This window comes from Corvus kubaryi, unplaced genomic scaffold (assembly GCF_017639235.1).
Source record: "Corvus kubaryi isolate FWS band 111438036 unplaced genomic scaffold, C.kubaryi_AGA036_p1.0 37398, whole genome shotgun sequence".
NCBI lineage: Eukaryota > Metazoa > Chordata > Aves > Passeriformes > Corvidae > Corvus > Corvus kubaryi.
The window spans coordinates 5,532,267-5,550,009 of NW_024581137.1; the positions used below are offsets into that span (position 1 = coordinate 5,532,267).

Sequence of the window (17,743 nt, forward strand, 5' to 3'; positions counted from 1 at the left end):
ATGAGATGTATTTAATGTTAAATGTTCTGGAATCTGATGCCTCATTTCAATACTGCAACTTCAGTATCTTTGTGAGTGCTGTGTAATTCAGTGCAGAGGAGGTTTAGAGTACTGTTTAAAATGCAAATAAGACATCACGGAGACTTTGACTTCTTCAGGAAGTAAGCCTCAGTTCAGACTTTGCAGTAAATATCCTAGCAATGGCTTTGTTCTTCATTGGGGTACATGTCCTTCCTTTCTCAGAGGTGTTTTCAGAAAGAGCCTGCATTTGAGCTTCATACCACAAAGTAGTACAGTAAAAAGCAAATCCTTTTGAACTTCTAAAATTCTGGTAATAATTGCAGAAAGCTAAGCTACAGGTTTAAAACATTTCTACAAATAAATCATAGGTAATTTAGATGGCATTTATGTGATATTTTAAATATATATATGAATATAGCAGATGGAACATTTTATAGGAAAAGGGACTCATCTGAAAATATATGAAGCTGTAGCGTGAATTGCAGTGTTGAGCTCTCCTGAAATCACTGAGTAAAAGCAAGGTAAAGATTCTCTTGCAAGTGTCATGTTTCAGAGTTTGGATGCTCTACAGTCTTGGATTCCTAGCTCAGGTTTGGAAGATGGACCATTGTTTAGCCTTGTATGTGTTTCCATCAGTGGTTTTTTTTATGTATGTGTATATATAAAGAAAGTAAATTTTTTTTTCTTAACTGAAAAATATAAAAAGTAGGATATTTATTAAAAAACAATGAAAAAGCACAGAAATACATTTTGAAATGTGTTAAGAGAAAAAGGATTGCCCAGACCTTCTAAATTCCTGCTCACAGAGCTTTCATTTTCAGGAGAGACTGTCAGTCTTCTACTTCTTGGAAGTTTTTGTTGAGGGTCTTCTCTTGTTATTTTGGAGTGCTGAGCATGTTATTAATGGATACTTAGCAACCTGAATATCAGCCCTTCACTGTAAGTAAAGGTATTTATTTGTGTAAGTATTATCAAAAATTGTATTTAGTTGAGGGAATAATACATACAGGTTGATAAAAAAAAATCAACAGCTGACATCAGAGGGAAAAATGAACATTTTTTATCCAGGCCTTATCTTTTATCAGATTTTGAAACAGTATTTCTCCCTTAATGATGTACAGCAGATGCTTCAATATATAAAACATAGTTGAATTAGCAAAATAGTTGCATGCTGTTCCTCTCAAAATCTGAATACTAGACCTTTATTGTCAGTGGTGATGTTCTGTTTTGGTTTTAAGCAGTTTACTTAACAATATGCTCTCAACAGCCTCCCTTTAACACAAATAAAGGAAGCCATTCTACATCAGAGTTAGATACAGAGTTTCAATTTCAAGAGGAAATTCTGTGTGTGTCCCTGAGGATAATAGAATGTGGGATCTTACCTCTTTGGGTTGAAAGCTTTTAGGAATTACCTCCAGCCATCAACAAATAAATTAACAAGTAAGATTAAGACAAATGTTAGATCCATTCAAAAGAGGTACTTTCAAAACCAGACAATCTCTTGTTTTCTACAAAATTGTGGCATGTTTTTTCTGTTACATAGGAAGGAAAACCTAAGCACAAGCTAAAATTGTAGAAATTAATATAGAATCACAGAAATTTTGCTTAACATACACATATGTTCTGCAACATACATATACAACTCCACTGTATATTGAGTCACTCACAATGATGTAACTGAAGAAGAATGTATGTCTTGAAAATTATTCAGATTTACTACAACACCAGGAAGCAGCATACTGGTTCTGCAGATATAGGTTATAAACACTCCTGTTGAAAAGACTTCATTTTCAGGCTATTCTTTAAATGCAAAATTTTGGTTTTTTAGAGTCAGGAAGATATTTATAAACTCTTTCTTAAAAAGAAGTGCAGGGACATAACATAGCAAGACTTATTCATTAGCAACAGATCAATTGAATGCTGATACATACATTAAGAATTAAATAATTTCTTAGTGATGGTCTTCAGCACCATGGTTATAAAGTTGAGTCCAAGATTCCTCTTGTAGCTGTCCTGTCTTGTTAGAAATGAGATAGTAGAATTTGAGGCGTCAAAAAGTAGTAGCTGAAAAAAGCTTTCCGTTTATAACAAGGGAGTTAGTGGGCCATGAAATATGAACCATCTCCGTTGCTAGCAGGGAACAGCAGAGTTTTATATAAACAGCGTCTATAACTGAAGTGAAACAGTTTTTCATGTGAATCTCATTTATATTACGCAGTAGTTTGAGCCCCAAACCTTAATAATAGAAGGCTATGAATAACAAGAATATATTGATTATGAGAATTGTTTTCAAACTGTACTTTAAACTAAAATCATGGCTTCTTAATAGCTCCAGTCACTGAGGAAGGAAGGTTATCTGCCTCTCTAGAGTTACCTTTTTCCCTAGTTTCAATGCAATGTACCTGGTTCTAGGTAAATTGGATGGACCCTAGATGTGTCCAACAGCAGCGCTATCTTTATGGCTGGCTACATCTTCACAATGAAATAATTTTAATATTCACTGAAGTACATTACATATAATTAGACGTTGCAATATTCTTGTATCTGTTTTCTTTAGAAGCTATGCTGCATTATGCTTCATTTCTTCATGAGTCATTCTTCATTTTATAATACATTTTGCACTTCTAAGGCCTTTTATTTTGATTTTTCTTTTTTATTGCTCCTTCCATTTCTTCTAGAATTATTTTTTTACTTCAGGAATAAAGCTTCTAGCTCTGAGGAAGGACCATCCATAACTTGTGCTAGAAGTAAAGCTGAATGTTACTGATATTGTTCCAAATTACACATAAGGAACAGCAAACTGGTAGCTATTGAATACTAGTAATTGAGCGTCCCTTTCAAAGGTTTCTATTAATTTCATTTCGATCAGGTCTTTAAATTACATCTAATTTCTTTTTGGTGTTGGGTGTATCATGAAGTCAATCTTTGATTTCTAATAAGCTGGTACACCTCTGTGGTATTTATCTTCCTGAAATTTCAAATACTATATCCAAGAAAGTTCACCTTTGATTTGGGATCCCAGATGACTGCAGAAAATACCATCTCTCAGTGAATGACATTGTTTCAACAGTGTGTTTTCTTCATGTATGCAACTCTACTAGTCAGATTAGGAAAGAAAAACTATCTAGAAACACAGGGGAAATAGAATGGTGTTATCAGTTATGTAACTGAATGCTTAGAAAGAAATAAGATGAGCTTTTTGCATGTGATACAAAGACCTGCAGCAATGTGTTCACTAGCATATAGGCGCTGTGTATACATGCTGAACTGGATGTCCTTAGGATAGGTTTTGTGACCATACAACAAATAAATATGTAATCAGTCTTGTTATCTGACCTAAAAATGTGGTTTTTAATCCTGATGTATGTTTTTGATGGTGTTTTAGATCAGCTTTTAATGAGCAGTATTGTATGGTACTTGTACTCACACTGTATCTTTTTGTTGTTAAATATGTACATGATGGAAAACAGATGTGAAACACATTAGTATAATTAAGAAATGGAGGAAACCCATTGATCCTTGTTTGAAACTGATGATAAATTTATGATGTATTCAATACATCATTCCTGGATTGCTTCAGATGATCGGATAGAAATAGAAGTCAGTTCAGAGGTGTTCTATCCCCAATGTCTTTGGGTTTTGCATTTCTGAAGAACATAGGTAGTACATTTTTGTTACTTTATTCACTGACTGGGAAGAAGTCAGTGAAGAGGAGTACAGAAGCAGTGAGAGAGGGAGGAGACATGGTATACATTTCTTAGAATCTGAAAGTACAGCGTGGAAACCACATTCATTCTTATTTGCTCTCAGGTTTTCAGAAAAAGCGACGACTGAATGGTTGCAGCTCTTTGAAGGGCGTGGGGTTCCATACGGCCCAATCAACAACATGCAGCAAGTGTTCTCGGATCCTCAGGTTGGTCCTCACCAAGCCTCTTCTGTACATTATTACATGTGTTTTATGAATGCTGAGTAATGATCACTTTGCCTGCCACTCAGACCTGATTTTGGCTACTTTAAAATGGGATTTGAGAGGTTTATGATAGATTGAGTTTAAGCCAATAGTATGTCATATTAAGAAATAAATACAGATCCTTAAATGAATTATATGCTTGGGAACTCAGATTTTGTCATAACAAATTAAACGATAGGTATTCCACGTCTCACGTAGAGAGTCTATGTTTCAAAACTGGCTGGTAAAACAGAGAAAGAAACCATAGCATAGTATGTAACTGCAGTTTATCACATAAATACACAGAAAAGTACCTTCTTGATGCCCCAAAAGAACTAATTTTCTGTATGGAGTATGGATAACCAAAATCAATTCTGTTTGAAAAAATGGACAACATTTTGACTGAAAAAAGAAAACTGAAGCACAAAATTTATATAAAGAAAGAATCGTAACCTTTTCTTGGCCTGGTAGTTTCACTGGCTGAAAACAGTTCGTCTATGTATCTATTTTAAATGTTAAATATTACACTGAATTACACCTATGCTTAATTAAAAACAATATTTTTGTTTTTTAGTATCTGTAGAGTTATCTTATTTGCATATTCCCTGATGCCTCCCCTACTTTTTACCCTCTGGTTTAGGATGGGTTAAAAGGCCCAAGATAAACTGAATTATACTGTCTTGAGTACTGTGACTGAGCATTTTAAGGCTATTCTAATGTGTGATGAATCTCCTCTAAGTTGATTTTTACTAAAGAGAATCACAAGAAAAAATGATTGATCATTGACTATTTTTGTTTTTTCTTCCAGTTTTGTACATGTCCATGTCTGCTGTCTGAAGTGTTTGTCATGGTCGTGATTGTAGTGTTGGGAAAATAAGAGCAGGCAAAGAAATCTCTGTCATAAAAGAATATGTTTATAACAAATATGTTTGTTATAAATATTATTATATGTCAGAGGCATAAAATAATATTTGTAAGGTGACTGCAGGGAAAGAATCTTTTTTATTAAATAAATATGCTCTTTCTCCTTAAAATGATGTAGTATCATGCCGTAAAGTATGCATGGGCCAAATTTTTCACTTCATAACTTTCACAGGGATTAAGGTTGGGCTTTGAAGAACATACAGCAAGAATATTTTACTCAGACTTGGCTTTACTTGGGGCAACATTGGAAAAATATTCTGTGCTTTTTTTTGATGCTTTTTTGATGCTGTGAATTTTAAGAAGTTGAGTCTACTCTGAAAGAGACTGCCTTTAAAACATTATATGTCATGGGCTACTACCTCCCAAATTGAAAAGAGGTTATCTTGGCTGCCTTGCACTTGTTAGAATTCACCTAAATAATATTTCCACATACATTTTATTATAATTATATATATATGTCAGGTTATTACGTGACATAGTTAGCTTATCTATAAAAGGTATCATGGTGCTTTGCAGTTAGATATGGCATGTGTTTCAAAATATCTTCCTGTAAAGCAGCATGCTAATCTCTTCCTCATGAAACTGCTTGAAAAGCTTTATCTTTTCCACACCCTTCTCTGAAATACATGGCACCCAGACATTGCTATCGGAAATTAAACGCCAATATTTGTGCAGAGCTGCATGTTACACATTTATTTAATTTCTGAAAGAAGCATTTTCTCACAGGCATTTTCAGTTCAAAGGAAGCAGGGAAAAAAAGAAGACTGAGACTGTCTGACTGGCGAAGAAGTTTATCACCTGAGAGACTGTATTCTAGGCATCCTCTGTACTATGAAATCCAAGTTATAATAGGGGAAAACTGTTGCAGTGGGGATCCTGCAACATGCATATACCAAACCAGGCGTCCCGTGGAAAGGAAATATATATGGACAGACAGATTCTTGATAGCTGTTTCAGAGATGTTTATTTCTCCAGCCGCATGGCCGGGGCTCTGCCGAGGAACTGTTCCAGTCACCGGACCAAGGGTCCTTCTGCCCGCGCAGGGAACACAAACCAACCAATGGGAACGAGGCTGAGCAGGGGCAGGGAAACCCCGTGTCTGTCCCCTCAGGGCCCCTCTCCCAGGGCTACACGGCGGGGAGAGGAGACCCCAACAGAAAACCAGCACCCACCAACAAGAACATACTCTAATCACAGCAAGATTTTTCATAGAATCATAGAATATTTTGAGTTGGAAAGGACCTTTCCAAGGTCATCTACTACAACAACCCTGCCATCTTCAGGTGTATCTTCAACAAGATCAGGTTGCTCAGGAGCCCCATGCAGCTTGATTTTGAATATTTTCAGGGATGGGGCATCTACCACCTATCTGGGCAATCTGTTCCAGTATTTTCCAAGCCTCATTGTAAAAAATTTTACTATAGTTAATCTAAATTGACCTTTTTCCCATTCAGAATCATTAACCCTTGTAGTATCACAACAGGTCCCGCCAACAATTTTCATAGTCCCATTTCAAGTACTGAAAGGCCACAACAGGGAATCCACAGAGCCTTCTCTTTTCTCGGATGAGCATTCCCAGTTCTCTCAGCCTTTCCTCATTGGAGAGGTACTTCATCCAGCCCTCTGATCATCTTCACAGAACTCCTCTGGACTCCTCCAACTCACTCCTTCCTATACTGTGGACCCCAGAGCTGGACACAATACTCCAGGTGGGGTCTTATGAGAGCAGAGTAGGGGAGGATCTCTCTCTTGACAGGCTGGGCACACTTCCTTTGATGCAGCCTAGGACATGTTTCACTTTCTGGAATGCAATCACACACTTCTCATGTGTGATTGCATTCCAGATGAGAGGCAGGAATTGGTGGATGAGAGGCTCCACCAATTCCCTGTATTTGTTCTTGGCAGGGCAGGGCTGCTCTCAATCTTCTCATGCCCCATCCCATATTAATCCTGAGGGTTGCCTTAATCCAGGTATAGAACTTTGGACTTGGCTTTGTTGAACCTTGTGATGTTTCCGTGGGCCCACTTCTCGAGCTTGTGTGAGTCCCTCTGGATGGCATCCCATATTTCAGGTGTGTCAACTGTACCACTCAGCTTGGTATCATCTGTAAACTTGCTGAGGGTGCACTTGATCCCTTTGATGAAGATGTTAAATAGCACTGGTCCCAGTAAGTGCCCCTGAGGGTATGATACCACTTGTCACCAATATAATGTCTCACTGAGACATTGGGCCATACCTTCTGGATGTAACTATCCAATCAATTCTTCATCCACTTATTCATCAATCCACCCATTTTCTTATGTGTAAACCTGAACCCAGTCATCACGTATGAAAACTTCATAATAATTCTTCCCAGTGCTCCCATTATAAGGTGGTTTTCTCAGACTCAGTTTAGATCAGAAAATAAAATTCTAAGAAAGATGTCACTCAACTTGCATTTGATAACCATGCATACTGGTACTGTATAACAACATGTTCAAACAGTGTTATGTAAAATTAAAGAGTTTATCATAACACAGTAATCTGTTTCTCATCACCATTTGCTTTCAACTGTTGCGAAGACTCCAGAAAAACATCAAACCCAATGATACTTCAATTTAGCCCAACTCTTATCTAATAGATAATACAGAGGCTTTGCTAACATCTTCCGTTTTGTGTGTTACCATCAGGATTGGATCTAAACATTTTATTTACTTCATTTATTGTCATTATCTTCCTCTTTGATCTTTGGATTTTTATATCCATAATGCAAACACCTTTCACGGTAAGTGTAGTCTTGCACCATTAGTGACCAAGATGCACTGCATGGATGTCAGCTCAGCTGTCAGTAATGCTCTAAAGGGTGCTCTAGGCTGGTACTAGATGAAGACAGAAATCCTGGAAGGGGGCTGGAATAATGCTAGGGATGGCTACAAGCACGCGTGAGGAAGCAGGGGGAAAGACAACTATAGGAGATGACTGAAATAGTCTAATGGAACTCAATTGGCTACAGGTGGGTTGTGTTTTCAAATTTTATTTTAACTGAAAGGACCACAGAGCACTGAAGGCTGAGAGTGGCTTGTATAACTCCTTCTATAAACTGAGATAAAACAACATATTTTTTGATCCCAGGACATTTTGTTAATATCATTAACAGTTTCAATTGTACTCTGTGAACTGCCAAAAACCAGGAAATTTCTTACTAAGTTGCAGTGCCAGGTGATACTGTTTTTCCATGGATGGAGTGAAATGTCCACTTTTTCCACTGATTATAATCTTTTATTCATTTGTAAAGTTAAAATGAATACCACAGGCATTTGTACTGCTAAGTCAATCAGTCTGTGGATAGACATATGTGTGTACTTGTGCATATATGGATAAAACAGCTGAGAGAAAAAGGAGATTGACTAGTTAAAGGAACAAATTTCTTAAAAATGTGAGGGAGAAAGGAATGTTTGTGAAAGTTCTTACAAATGCTTAATAGTACAGTATAGACTATTTTAATGAAAATTTATATAGTGTAACTTTAAAAAACTATTAAAAAAAATGTGCTCTTTTAACCAGGCCAAGATAGTACAAACATTAAAAGAATTCTTAAAACATTTAAAAATCTTATGAGTGATCTCAGTATGGTCCCATTTAACATACCCCGGGGAATATGTGTATGAAATACAATGTGGTTTGAAGCTTTCCAAACAAAACAAACTTAAAAGAGAATACCATTTTTAATAGAAACTATTCAAATTCTCCCATAAGATAAAACAAAACAAAACCAGGTATGCACTGTACTGGAGCTAAGTATGCAAGAAAAAAGATCTTTGCTGATTAAGTGAGGCGACTGAAGGTTGGGTGTTTTTCTTTAGAACATTGCCCTCCCCTTTTTTGCACTGTAATTTCTTTCAACATTCTTTTATACAGTGTTCTTACTTTAATTAAGCATATACAGGAAGCAACAAAACAACCCAGAAAAAATGGGCAGTTTAATAAATTGTAATCTGGTGTTTTACTATATTAAATCCATTCATGTTGATGAGTTTTACTATGTGAATGTTGTCAGCTGAAAATAAAATGAAAACCATGCAGTGGCACTTCCCCCATGCCCCCCCCAACAGTTACACTCATACCACACAAGTTGAGTACATCAGGTGTAAGACATCATCCTGATGCATCACTTCTGAGAAATATGGGGAGGGAAATATCAGAGCTGAAATATCACAGCTGGCCCTGATTTCAGCTCCTGCCAAACACCTGCAGACTCTAAAAGGATACCATAACAAAACTCCACCCTGTGGCAAGAGGCCATCCCTTAACAACCCTTCCCTGACTTTGCATCACTATAAAAATTAATTTAACATTTTTTACAGAAACCTTAGTCTTCCTGTCCCAGAAGGCCATTACAGTCCCTTTAGCCATTTCTCTGAATATGCCTCAGAAAAAAAAGTCACAATAAGTTGAGTATTGAAATATCTGATAGCTGGCAATTATTTGATGTTTTAAGTTTATTATTTGTGGAAACTTATGAAGGTGGTAGTTTGTTTTTTTTTCATTAACCTTCAAGTTGTCTCTTATTTAGGAAGTCATTTCATATGTATCCTGGCAAAAATTTCCTAGCATCTGGTTAAAGCTTCTACATTTGGTATTGTGAACATATAAAACATCAGAAGTTATAAAATGTGCAGGGTGTTTTTGTTTTGGTGGTGGTTTTTTGTTGTGTTTTGGTTGGGTTTTTTTAATTTTGTGGGTTTTGGTGCAGGTTTGGGTTTGATTATGGTTGAGGGTTATTTTTGTTTGCTGTTGGGTTTGGTTTTTTAATATGACCATATTTTAGTTGTTATACTTTGTAGAAATAGACTTTTGTGGCATATTGAGGGCTGTCCCAAGCCAAATGAAATTATATTCATGTCCATAATACTATAGGGAAGCTTTTTACATGTAGAAGTTTCTGCAGCTGAAAAGCAGCTGATTGAAGGCCTGAGGTAATATGGTATGTCTGGAAGTACCTCCTAACAGACAAAAGGAGGAATTAAATTTTGCATGTGTCTATTAAATAAGTACTAAAACTGGTTGGAAATCTTACGATGGAATGTTTTTACATTTAAAAATGCCAATTCATTGAAAGTGAAACATCTGGATGAACACGTCTAAAATTAAACTGTACTTTGAATCAGAAATTCAGCTGTATTCATGCCTCTCTTGCTAACTTGAAAACGTGCAATGCCTGGCTTTGGTGTTTCAAGACAAATCTTTACTTCGATTTTTAAATTCTGTGCAATGGAAAAACACCACACCACCAGCCATACCCAACCCTTTAATTTTTTCAAGAGTAGCTCTTTTAAACTAAATTACAAATGTTTCCAAGCTTTTGGCCTGTAGGTATTTTATATAAGTAGATTCTGTTCTAAAGGGGAATGGATTAAGAAATAGAATGTATTTTGAAGAAGTAAAATGGAAAATCCAATTCCAATACTGTTTGTAGTATGTGATTTTCACATATACACAATTATGCAATATACATGCAGTATGAGAGAGTTCTATATTCTGATGTTATAGGAAAGTCTCAAAATGAAACAGCACTTGTATTTTGGTATGAGGACTATTGTAATAGGAAATGTGTTTTAAATTTTGGCTGTAGTGAAATCTGGTCCGTGACTGTGCCATGTTTGTGCATGGCCTGCCTCTGTTACAATGACTCATGGAGAGCTTATAGTGGAGAAGTCTTGAAGAAAACCTGTATGTTTATGTTAATGACAAGATTTTGTCTGTACACTTATTTAATACACAACTACTGTCTAGATAAGAAAAATAATAGTGAAAGGATGTGGTGACTGATTGCACGGACTCAGGTTGGTGAAGATACTGAGACTTTTATTGAGAAAAGCAAACTGTTTTTATATACTTTTTCAAGACATGGTATTTCTTTCTTTGTATGGTATTTTTCAGTAAACGACCTATGACACATTGCCACGTCAGCAACACACTTTAATGTCCTTGTATGGGGGGTGATCACATGCAGTTCACTCCTCCGGCAGGCTTCTCTCCATAGGGCATCTGCCACGTGGCATTTTTTTCCCCCCAAGGTCAGGCAGAGACAAGCTTCTTTGTGCTGCCATGGTGTTCTGCAGGCACACCCCACAGCCTGTAGCTCAATTCCATTTTATCTCCCTCTACAAAGGGGTAGCTCAACAATTTCTGTTATGAGGTTTTGTTTTTGCTTGCCTTTAGCTGTACAGAATTTCCAGTGCTGGTTGTCTGCTTAAATCTCAAGTACATTGGAAACATTTCTGGTAAAATGACCCACTAATGGGGGATAACAAGCTTCCAGAAATATGGGTATTTTTACTATATCAACATATTCTGACAGCTAGTTTTTGCCTGGGAGCTCTTCTGCTCCATTTTAGAGAATTAGTTGTTTCTCCAAGAAACTTGAGCAGAAAGTCGATGGCAGTGTCATAGACATGCCCTTTTGTGTTCTGTGTTTTTAAGGTTAGTGGAAAGAAGCTGGCTATTAGTATAGAGGGCTGGAGTCCCACACAGTGCATGCTTTCACCTGCTGCCACATGTTCCACATGTCCTTTATGAATTTCTTGAGCCGAAAGGTGCCAGTTTTGCTTGAGACCTAGATAAGAAATTGTCTAACTACAATAGATCAAATGTTTAGGGTTTTTCTGTGCTTGAATTTTGATTTCTAAAAAATGCTACAATAAATAACACCAACATGAGAATTCACCACCAACTTTACAGTAGAACCTCTAATTCATACACATAGTGGTATTTTTAAAACAGGTAATGTCTTTCTGCTATACCGTCTTCCTGAAGCATGCAGGATGGACTTGACTGATCATTGACTGATTAGGAGGGCATTTAGTCTGCCTTCTGAACCAAGTTGTTGTCTGTCAAATTCTTAATTCATTTGATTCAGAGTATAAAAAGAAGTGAAAGAGGTAGGAAGTTGCAGAAATATAGCTTCCTTTTTATAGAAGTTGAATGCCAGACAGGAATCTCTTCCTGCATCTGCCACACAGTTCCCATATGGTTTTGGGGTTTTGATAAGTCACTTCAATCAAAATATTAAAAGGTCATTTCATGTGTGTGCCTCATGTTTTGAGTACCTACCTTGTGATGCTGTATGCAAAATACGTAGCAGTTCTGAGTCCTCACAGATGTAAATGAAACTGTTTAAAGTATTTTTTGAGCACCTGAAAAATGTCATATTGTTAAAATAGCTGAAAAACCTGACATGGTGGGTTATCCTTAATTTTCTATATTTTGGCTTCTTGGCCATGACATTGGAACTCTGAGAAGCAGAGTTAAGACTCAATAGTTATGCTTCTGGAAAGTATAACTTCTCATGTGAGAGTACCAGAGAAGTTGGCAAATTAAATTCTTTATCATGTGATTTAACTGATGTATATTAAAATAAGACCTTCTGAGAAATAAAACCACTTTTGAACATCTTTACTGATTGATGGAGGAGCCTGACGGGAAGTAAGTTGAGCATGCACTTAGATTGCACTGCATTTTCTCTGCGCAAGCAAGCAAGTAATGCTTAGGAGCAATGCTTTTACAGTGCCCTTTTAAGTGTGTATATATATGAATGGTATGTCTTTAGCTAATACTATTTTCACTGAGAAAAGCGTGATCTATGTTTGTTATGGAGAATATTAAGTTCTCAAAAAAGAGATTTACTCTCATAAAATACTCAGTTGTGTTTAAAAATTACATTGCAGTCATGGCTGTTCAAGGACATGAAGAGTCACCTAGCCTTTCTGGGCATTTCCTTCTAGAAGGACACCTGTCAAAAAGCCATGCTTGGGTATGAAGCAAAGAGCCTATTTTTGAAACCTCACAGTCTTTGTTAGGCCTCAGTGTTAGGAGCCTATAACATGTCCCTCGTGCCTCAAACTCTTGGATTAGTTTCTGTACTTGCAGGAGTTACACACTGGTTCCCTAATCTTGCAGCTCATCAAAGTGGCATCAGTTGGTTTCAAAGAATTTGTATTTGGTGTCTCACACTATTAAAAAATGCCCTAGGGTATATTACTGTGTCCCACAGCCGTAGGGAGGAGGAGAGAAGATCCAGGAGGCAGGAACTGTGCAGCAAGATTGATTTATTTAATTATTTTACAAACTCTTTTATAGACTTTTTTCTTCATAGTCTAATTGGACAAGGATCAGCCACCCCTTGGGGGTGATTGGCTAAAATCCTAAAACATCCATTATCAAAATATTTTTCTACTGTACCATAAACAAGGCTTCTCAAGGTTGCAGGTGTTTGGTTGTTTACAGAACTCTGCTACCTCTTCTGTGAGAGAGAAAAGTCTCTCACGGACTTAGAAAATAGCAAGAAAATCCTTACTAGCAGCATTTTTGTATCCACATCACACTACCAGAGTATGCTCAGGATAAGGCCATCAAACTTTGATACACTGAGCTAGATGATGCATAAGTTCTAAGAAGTCCCCTACAGAGTGTAAGGCCAGCCCTCATTTCTGTTTGTATAAACTGTAACTGTGGGGTCAAAAAAGAATTTTTAATTAACCCAGTTTTTGCATTTATGTGAAGTTTGATGAGCGTTAAGACTGTTACATGTATGGGAAAGAAGGGAATAGAAGTATATGTCTATCTCATCAAGTCTCTCAGTCTGAAGTCAGTTTATATGCTGAAGTAATTGATTCTTTAGAAGTTGATTTTACTTTTTTTTTAATCTGAGCATTCACTGAATCATCATCACAAAATAGTACTGAGTTTAAACAGGTGTTCTTTGCTTTCCCCACAGTATAGAAATTGTGAGACTATCTATGGCTATTGGTTGCCTGACTCAAATAAGTATATCAAATCAAGAAAGAAAACACCATTTTTTGTTTTAAAAATTTTTTCTTAAGTAGATGTGACTTCATTTACTAAGCAATTTTTTAGTAGAATCAATATTAAACACTGGGATTTCAGACTAAATTTTAGACATGCTTCAGTATAACTCCCTTGAACAAAGGGTTGTTTTTAATGTTTCTTATGGTATTTTTATTTTTTCAAAATAAATGCCACCAAGTTTTCTTGGTGTTCATTTGAACACAGCCTGGAGATTTTTTTTGTCTCTCTCAGAGACCATAAAGGCTAGATTTTATCCTTGGTCTTTATTACTTAATTGTTTAAAAACTAATCTATTTATAAGTAGCATGGTGAAGCTTTGTAGCGTGAGTTAAGTTTTGTAGGCATGAAAATACTAATGATATTCTGGAGAATACATATTCCAGAATTATTCCTGTCTCTGTCTGGCTCTGTAGGGTACACGCATGCACGCACAAACGCATGGATAGCTTCAGTAATATTGTCGGCGGCAAAGAGGCAGGAAGGTTCTTTGCATGGTGTTCCACAGGAGCAGTTTGTTGCTTCACACTGTGAAAGATTCCAGAGGCAAGGACCAAAACAATGCTGAACTCAGGATTTTATCCAGGGGCGGGGAAAAGGCGGGACTAGGGAACGAGGACCAGTGGGGAAGCTCTGGGGGAGTGACGAGGGGCAAGGGGTAACATCCAACCACGAACACAGAACTGGGATAGATTACCATAACAGAACATGGCATTCTGGGAGAGGCGTCTTTCCTTCCCTAGGACCGCTAAGTCTCTGCCACCAGAGACTGTCTTACCAAGAGCTCTCTCTGTCCCTTGTGCCACAGGCTAACCGGCCACCACACAGAATCTCTCAAATGGTAGTAGCTACAGATGATGATATATGTGTTCCAGCAAGGAAGAAAATAAAATGGAAAAGCCAATGACAACAACAAAAACTGTGCTGAAACTGCAGAAACTCTGCAAATCAGGCTTTACTTATCATTTGGTCTGCAGTTGCTTAACCTGAGTGCTCAAGTGGATTTAAAAATCTTAGTTCAAGCTATGACCTGTCATACTGAAATTACAAGATTTCCTGCACTCATTAGCCTAAGTTCATCTTGGAGTCCCACTAATTGCTGAAAAAAAAGGTGGTATTTTCAGATGAGATGCTGACGTTTATTTTACATTGTAGTTATGCAATGACATTTAAAGAAAATGTACTGTTTAGTTTTATGCCTCTTACTAACAAGGAGAAATATCTGAGCCGTGAGAAGACCAGTATATAGGCTGAGTAGGAGTGAGTAGTTGAAGATACAGAGTTCCAACCACCACAGAAAGGCATTAATCAGTCAGGTAAGCTTTCTCTGTCATTGCCATTTTCTCACTCATCTCTGAGTGGTTTCATGTAGGTTTCTAGTATGATTCAAGTAGACAGTTGACGAGGAAGCAGGAAGTGTTTCCTCACTGTGCATGGCCAGCGAGGCCAGGAACATAACCATTGATTTAAAGAATTCATTCTAAGTTTAAAACTGCCTATAGCATTCAGATCTCAACACTCAGAGCAGCCAGCCACATGCTGAAATTTTCTTCACACAATTTTATTTGGCGAGTTAGCAGCCTTAGCATTTAATTATAACAATTTAAATAAAAAATGGTGTAATTTTGTAGTATATGTTTTAAGGGTAAAACTCCTGTTAAATTACATATAAATCTTGATTAATGTTGTTGAACTGGGATGATGATCTTCAAAACTTTTTTTAAGTCCTGAAAAACAATCCAGGTTTATTGTTAATTGAAAAACCCCAAACAACAACAAGCTAGATCTTGATCAGATTTACAGACAGAACTTTGGGATGATCCAGCTGAATTTTAATTGTTTATGGAGACACCTGAAACTCCTCATAGCTCACAGAATAAGAACATTAAAATGAAATGACATGAAAGGTCACCGCAATGTGAAGGTAGTGTATTAAAGGTGATTAATGGTAGTATTCAATATGAGATCCTGATTCACATGTGAGAGAAGACAGAAGTCAGTAATTTGAAACCAAGTTTACAAATGATAAGAGAAAGACAAAAGAATAAATTGAGATGCCAAGCAGATGGTATTTACACTATGGATCACAGTTTAATTTCTAAGAAAAAACAGTAAGTAAAAAAAATCCTCTTTAAAAACAAAAACTGCTAAGTTTCTCTCTTGTGTTTGTCTACCAGTGTTGCAAACACCATATGCATCTGTGATCAACTGTATGGATTGATGATCAGAGAGTTTCAAGAGTCAGGCTGACAACCTGGGAGGGCCGTTTTGAGGGGTTGCTATGTGTTTCCATGAGCTGGGTTTTGAAGAGAGCCTTCTCTTAAATGTAGTCTGATGCTCTCTTGGCATAGAACAGGAAATTGTAACGAATTTTCCTTCAGTCCTCAAGTCACACCCAAAGCAGACATGAGCAGAAATGCCATTTTTTATCTGCAAATCTTGTTCTTCCAGATACTGTATTTGCACAGGTTCACAAATGAGGAAGAGAAGTTGAGATTTTTCTACTCCTTCCTGTGATGCTCAATACACCTATTTCTCTAAAACAGTTGGTCTCTGTGCCAGTCATCAAGATACAGGCTTTGAGTTTGAGAAACTCTTTAAATCAGTTATGTAATAACAGATTTTGTGAAAATCTCCCTCTTTCCTGATTCCCCTGAAAAATTGTGAAGTGAGAAGAATATTTACTGACAATTTGAGTGTGCAAACATTACCTCCCTTTTCTCCCCCGCAATTCCTATGTTGTTATTGTCCCTTATGATTTAAAAGACTTAGGAATCCCCCATCTTTCCATGACTTTACTGAACTGGTTTTGGATATGTGATTTCTTTCATGTTGAAAACTAGAGTAGAAAATTGCACTGCCCATTTTTGATTCTTCTGTATACCCTGATACGAAGACATGTTAACAGAATACAGATACTTTCCTACTACTTTCATGGCATTGCTTTTCATCTTTAGGTATTTTTCTAACTATTGACTCTTTGTTTTTAACATTTCCCTTGTGAACTTAATACTAAATCTGAAACTTATGTTTAACTGTCTGTATAATACGTATTTTCTGGATGTAGCATTTATACCCAACTTACCCTATTGCATGGTATATCCTAGATGGAACTTAAGTTCTGTTGATATAGTATTCTGTATTGCTTAATCTCCACCATAAACTGTAATATTTGAAAAGAGTTATACTTTGCATGGCCAGCCCTATTGATTGCAAGAACCTGTTGGATTTTTCAGTGTTAAACATTCTTATTTTTAGGGTGTAAGAATATGCATTTAATAGGAGTGCATACTTGAGGATTTCTAAGGATTTGAAACACAATATATATTCTTGATATAGACTGATATTTCTTTAATTGCCTTTTCTTTGTCTTAAGGCCTAACTTCAGTAAATACACTGCTAAAACTAGTGTCATTTATAAATATGTGTTATTAAAAGAAGGTGACATTTAGTGTCTCCACAGTGAAATTTCAAAATATTTGGAAATTTCTGTAACATGCTTTCACGTCTTTATCCTCTGAATATGCCCTTTCAGAATCTAAAAAATGACAATGATTCTCAGCCAAACAGCTATTGTAATTAAAATTAAAGGCACAGCAAGACTAGGGCAATTGCTAATCAAGTAGATATCTGACTTTATCGGAAGCAGGTTTATAAAAATAAAAGCAAATTATATGTTCTTGTGACATGTTTGGTCTTCTACAAGACTTTTCAATCCATGCATATTTCCTATTTTAGAGCAAAATGCAAATGCATTCATTCTCACTGTGTATGTTTTCCTTCACTTTTTAGATGAGTGATGGAAAAATAAGCATGAAATGAAAGCACATAGAGATAGTTTATATCTTCGCAAGTCATCTAAGAGAGGGTGTAGTAAGAACTGTCACTGTGATTTCACAATACAAAACAGTTTTTCCAAACTTCTTGGCAGTTGTAAGTGAATTTTTGTTTTGAACACACCAAATTCTGTGGATACTAGCCTTCTGCTGCTTCAAAAGCAACAC

At 36.6% G+C, this 17,743-nt stretch overlaps 1 protein-coding gene across 4 annotated transcripts in view; it reads left to right on the forward strand.

The window, feature by feature from the left end:
- SUGCT (succinyl-CoA:glutarate-CoA transferase) overlaps nt 1–17,743 on the forward strand; it is a 346,592-nt gene that overhangs the window by 144,510 nt on the left and 184,339 nt on the right. For 2 of the 4 annotated variants that reach the window (XM_042044439.1, XM_042044440.1), the window contains one exon: nt 3,832–3,934. In XM_042044439.1, the coding sequence (XP_041900373.1) occupies nt 3,832–3,934 (103 nt within the window). Of the gene's footprint in view, nt 1–842; nt 961–3,831; nt 3,935–4,778; nt 5,811–17,743 lie in introns of those variants that run through there. The other 2 variants (XM_042044442.1, XM_042044441.1) reach the window with 2 other exon arrangements.